Here is a 6,000-nt window from a genome sequence, read left to right on the forward strand (position 1 = left end):
CCACCATCTCCCAACATCGGTAGAATTAAAAATTCCAGTGATGCTTGCAGAACGAATGTATTTGTTGAATACTAAAAAGTTAAGATGAGGAATGATGGAAGACAAAAACAACTCGAGTCCACTGCTTTCTCTACTTGGAAACCAGCCAAAATATACATTGTTTTTCAAAAGTCTTTCTCAGAGGAAGTATATGAGCCTATCTGTAAGCAACAACAACAACAAAAGAATACAATAAAACAAAAATACTACTTCAGACCATTAGGAAACTGAAAGAAGTTTAGGAACTGTCAACTTGACAAATACTAAAGTGCTTAAGGAAAAGTACTTTTGTATGATAAATAACTTTTAGTGCTGGACAATATACTAGACTGCACTTGTATTTTCTGTTGAGTTCCCATAAAATTTAAGTATTCTTTTGTCACACATTGATTGAAAATAATTTTAAATGAAAGAAGCTCATTTATTTAATGATTTTAAAAAATAAAATCACCAAATTCCATGTATAAACAAGCATCTTCCATTTGGCTTACAAACTATGTGCTCAAATTCAGCTTACTTCTAATAATGATGATAGCTTTCAGAAATTTTCCAGAAAAGGTTCTCCTGCTGTTGGAATATCACATTGAAGTGCACAGAATTACAATGTTAAAATGTTGTTATATACTGATAATGGTCAGAATACAGTATTTTTATTCCAAGACCTGATGCATGTCCTGCAGTCATATTTGTACAAAATGATGCACCAATTTATTGATAGGATGAAAGAAGTTAGATAATTCATGTCAATAGTATTTTGCACAGCTTAAATATGTCTGCTTCCTCCTAGAGACAGGACAGCAAAACATAAATCTAACCTGGATCAGTGATACTGTTCACAATGTCATGGTTTAGGTACAGCCATGTGACATTTCTCTCAGTTAAATCACTGCAATTTCCTGTTTTAGAAAAACCTTTAGAAAAGCACATAATGGAATAAATTAAATTTAAAGGCTAGAAATAGACTGATTTTATAAATACATCTTCCCTCAGCTGAACATTCTAGCTCAAGCTTCAGTAGGATTCTCTAGTTACCACACAAAAATATAGTTTTTAAAGATGCTGGAATAAATCTGTCTTATTGGGTCAATAGGTATTCAGCTACATGCTCTTCTTATACTTAAGCAAGGTATTTTAGATGCCTCTCACACATTGTATTTTCCTGGCAGCAGACCACAATTTGTACTTTTCCTTTTATTTCAGTATCTTTTTAACAGAACAACCCCATAGATGTAGGAGTACAACCGAGTAGATGATAAACTATGACATATGGGCTGAACAAGCAATCAGGAAAGCAAGCGGTGAGAAGAAAGTTACTCTAGTGGAAGTGACTTTAAATAGTTTTGCCATCAGATAAAGCACTCACATAACATTTAAGACATCTGACACAGCTGCAAGGTAAAGTAACAGAAAAACTTTCATTCCAAGACATACGAAAGAGACAAATGCATCCATGGGTGTATATACAAAACTCTGAGTTCAGGAAACATTTATGTAATTTTGTTTAAATAATGATTCCAACACTGGTCCTAAAAGAAGTTACCCTGCTAGTTTTCACACCTCTTTTTAATAGGAGAGGGGGAAATATCAAACCAACTGAGCTACAGCTCAGAGCACTATGAGAAAACACATGTATTTGAGCATTTGTTCCATATCCTAAAGATTTTATGAGATTCCAGCAGAAAAACATACTTTCCTCAAAAACTTTTATTAGAAACACAGAATTTATAAAATTTAAAAGTAAAAGCTCACAACATAGGACTCTACACATAAGAGCATTAAACAACTGAAAATAGTGACGAAATTCTCAAGTTTAGAGCATCTTTCTGTCGATGTGGACTTTATCCGTATACACTATGACTAAAGTTATGAAGAAGACTACCAAACTACATGTACTAAACGTTCCACATAGAACAACAAAATACTGAAAAATCATTTTAAATGCCTTGCCAGAAGACATATAAAGCATTACTTTTCCACTTTTGAAAAAGACCGTAACGTTTTCTGCAGTATCTCTACTGGTCACACACAGGGTAACCTTTCCGTGCAACCATCCGAGGATTCCAAAGGCGTACAGGACTAGGCACAGTAACTACCAAAAGCCTAACACCTTCTGGAAATCAAACCAAAAAGAAAAGCTTTAATTGTTTCCCTCACAAGCAAATTTTTACACCTATAAACACATTTTAGAACATTTGCTTTTCCCATACTGGGTTTGTTTAATCTCTTCATCTACACATGAAAGTGCTTCAGTCTCCTGTACCTTTCTGGAGCTATTTTAGAATTTAGCAATAGAAATAATTTATTTAAGAGGTCTAGTACAATGTTTGTAGTGAATAAACCACTGTAGACAAGCAATCCAGCAAAATCAGTGTCAAGGGGAGTGAGAAATTGGGCAGTCACCTAAAAAGTTTGCCTGAAAGTGTAGCTCTGGGAGGGGAAGGGCAGCACGAGGAAAGCTGCAACTCAATAGCTTTTTAACTCTGGATTAGAAGGATCCAGTCTGGTTTAGCTATACGGCATATACTGCAAAACTCCCTACAACATTAATACAACACAAATCCTGCAGCATTCAGCTGTCCTCAAGTTGTACAGTAGTTTTAGTCCTGCACAAAGGTATTTCTAACTAAAACCCTCACTTCTGTCTTGTATTTTTAAAAAATAATCTTATTTTACTTATCTTTACACACAAACATATCACTTAAAATATACAAAAAAGCTAGCTTCGAGTACTTGTGAGCAAAACTCAAGAACACGATAGCATATTATGTGAGTCACTATACATTTAGAACCCCCAAGAAGGTTGTACTTCCCGTTCTGAGATTGCATCAACAAAAGCAACTTCCACAAAAATAAAACAATGCAAAAAGTTAAATGGTGGTTTGCCTTGTGCTCCTTTGATGCGTTCTGCACTTTATTCTTAGAGCAACAGTTTAGAAGATGTTCGGTTCTAAAAGAAATATTAAGAGCAAACACCCACCAGCCTAAAATTTCCTTCGTCTGAGCAGAGGTATACAGAATCCACCGTCAAAAGTCTGAGATCTCATCCCCTTCATGTGGAAGTCAGGGCCCGCTCTAAGCAAGGGCCCCGGCACAAACTACTCCGTGCCGTTTCCCCAGAACGGCCCTGCCTCGAGAGAAGCCGCGGCACCCACCTGCGTTACCGGGCTGCTGTGCCTCCCCTCACCCCGAAAAACTTCTGAGGGGGCCATGAGCACAGACCCCACTACGGCAGAGCCACGTTATCCGGGGGCCCATCCCACCGCCCAGCCGCCCTCCGAGCCCCAAAAGCGGGGCCCTCTCCTCAGCCATCCTCGGGTGCCACATTAGGTGCCAGCTGGCTCGGCTGGCACCTGCCCCACCCTCGCCTACACAGGGGCCCTCACCTCAGGGCTGGGCAGCCCAAGGGGCACCTCACCTCAGGGCCTGGGCGGGGGTATTACTTGAGGGAGACCCTTACCTCACGGGAGCCCTTACCTAAGAGCAGCAGCTTGACCTCCCTGGCCGCCTTCTCGCCATCTTCCCGCAGGTTCCTGTCGATCATCTTGCTCCTCTCCACCGCCGCCTTGTCCTCGGCGCTCAGCGTGCAGCCCATTTTGGCGAACGGGGCTGCTTTTACTTCGCCGGGAGAAGAGAAGCGAGGGAGCGGCGGGGTTTCGCGCCCGGGCCCGCCGGAGAGGCGCTGAGGAGGGAGGGAGAGTGAGTCCCCCCCCGCTCGCCTTCTTCTTCCCCCCCTCCCTCACCTGAAACGCAACGGCAGCGTCGGCACCGCACGCCGGGTTCACCTCACACACAAGCAAGCGGAGACGAAAAAAACAGGGCGGGGGGAGCGGGGGGAGGTTCGCCTGAAGCCGTACCCGGGGGAAGGCGAAGAGGGAGAAGGCAGAGGGCTGCTGACGGAGACCGCGCACCGGGGACTGCCGCCGGCCGAGGGGCTGCTGCTGCTGCTGCTCCCGCCGCCGCGGCCCTCGCGCTCCCGCGGCACCGCCCCCGCCCCGCCGGAGCCGCTCGGCCGCGCGCACCGCCCACACGGCGGCGCGGGGGAGGAGAGGGAAGCGGCGAGCGCGCGCACGGCGGGAAGGACGGGGCGGGTGCGCGTGCGCACGGCATCAGCGGGGCGTTTTGGCGGGGGGTGGGGGGAGCGCGAGGGGACCCGAACGGGAATGAGCTTGAGAACGGGCGCGGGAGGCGGCGTCACGCGCCGTGGGTGCGTCTGTGTGATGCCATGGCGCGCGGCGCGAGCCCGGGCCGGCTGCCGGTGGCGCGGGGGAGGGACCGCTGGGGGCTCGGATTTAAACGGTTGTGTGCGGGCGGTCCTATTCCTCATCGGGGCGGGGGAGCGCCGGGCGGGGCTGTACCAACGCTCCCGGGAGCGGCTCCCGAGGCGGGGGTCGCTTGAGGCGTGGCGGGGAGCGGGAGCCGGCGGGGGAGGCGGCGGCCGCTCTTCCAAGTCACGGCACCGCCTGAGGCCGCCTCAGTCGCTGTCGTGTAGCAGCATCCCCGCCTGCCTTGTGCTCGCCTCGCTGCCGGGATCCTCCAAAGGGCCTCGAGGTCCAGCCCCCACCGGCGCTGGGTGCTTGTGGGCTGCAGGGCGATCGCCCCCTCGGGTCGGGGAGGCCGGGAGTGGGCAGAGGGCAGTAGCGGGGCCTTCTACTGTGGAGAGTCAGCAGTCAGCAGCGGTTTTGCCCCACGAAAAGAAAGCCAAACGAAATATCGCACCCCACGGCTCGAAACCACTCGGTGAACTCTCTCATGTGCCTGGCGCGCTCTCTCAGAGCTCAGGTGTGGGACTGTGCGCATCCACGTCCCATCGATGGGCTGTTTTGTTTCTTGCTTGTTTTGTTCTTCAGTATGAAACCCCTAAGAAAACTATATGCGATGTCTCCAACTCTCTCCCTACCGTGCATGTGTTGAGCTGTTTGGATTACAGAAGGAAGATCCTATTACCTTATAATAGGATCACAGAAAAATTCTGGCTGGAAGGGACTTCAGGAGATCATCCTGGCCAACCTCCTGCTCAAAGCAGAGTCAGCTGAGCTTCTGCATGACTTTGTACCCACACCCCCTTCCAACTTGTGAGCACAGACAGTTTGAAACAAAGTAGATGTCACAATTTTTTAGATAAAACAGCCTGCACATGAGATGAGATAAAACTTTGTGAGTCTCGGGACAAGTTTCAGTCAAAACGTCTCATAAGACAAGAGTCTACAAGGGAAATCTGTTAAATTAAGTTTCATTTTCCCCAGTGAGTCCTTAAGATTTTTTGTTTCTATAGGAACTCAAGAATTTCTGCCCCCAGAAAGAGCTCGAAAAGAGCAGAATTTTACAGTACAAGACATGTTTTAGCATTAGAGTACGAAGACTTTAAGTTAGACTCAGGTATTACTATACTTGGTAAAGTAAAAGGTTTTTTTTCCTGTAATACTTAATCTTGACAGAAAAGTGTATCAAATGTTCAATTTTTATTGAATGAATTGCATTTCCTTCTTTACAGGGGTTTTTGAATGCTGAATGTAAAATGAAGTAGATAACACTCAATTAAACTGTGACTTAAATAATTTTAACATTTTCTGGTTGGTAAGCATGCCTTAACCCTAGCAAAGTATGGTATAAAATCCTTTCTTAAAGAACCCTGAATAACATTAACTCTTAAGACTTCATAAGACCTCTGAGACATTTTATTTGGCCACCTTCGTTGTGCTACCAGTATGGAGAACAGCTGGGCAGCTGAGACGTGTGACTCACTTCTCTGCCACCAGCCATTTGCCCTCCTGAGTGGTTCATGTACGCAGTCCATTTTGTGTTCTCCTGCGCAGACTTCCACACTGGTACCACAGGATAAGAGTTTTTACAAAGCAGTTCAGCTCACATATGGGAACCTAATCTTAGTTTAGGGTTCCTGGCGTCTCCTGTGACAAAGTGGCAGAGGTAGTGATGTAGACTGCTGCTTAGGAAACAATGGAG

General features: G+C 46.2%; 1 protein-coding gene across 4 annotated transcripts in view; it reads right to left on the reverse strand.

The window, feature by feature from the left end:
- The window catches only part of GNAI1 (G protein subunit alpha i1), a 39,519-nt gene extending 35,497 nt beyond the window's left edge, over nucleotides 1-4,022 (reverse strand). For 2 of the 4 annotated variants that reach the window (XM_068400561.1, XM_068400563.1), the window contains exon 1: nucleotides 3,514-4,022. In XM_068400561.1, coding sequence (XP_068256662.1) covers nucleotides 3,514-3,631 — 118 coding nt within the window. In that variant the 5' untranslated portion in view covers nucleotides 3,632-4,022. The remainder of the gene's footprint in view (nucleotides 1-3,513) is intronic. The other 2 variants (XM_068400560.1, XM_068400559.1) reach the window with 2 other exon arrangements.
- Nucleotides 4,023-6,000: the final 1,978 nt, after the last annotated feature.

The sequence above is a fragment of the Nyctibius grandis genome, chromosome 5, assembly GCF_013368605.1.
Source record: "Nyctibius grandis isolate bNycGra1 chromosome 5, bNycGra1.pri, whole genome shotgun sequence".
Lineage (NCBI taxonomy): Eukaryota > Metazoa > Chordata > Aves > Nyctibiiformes > Nyctibiidae > Nyctibius > Nyctibius grandis.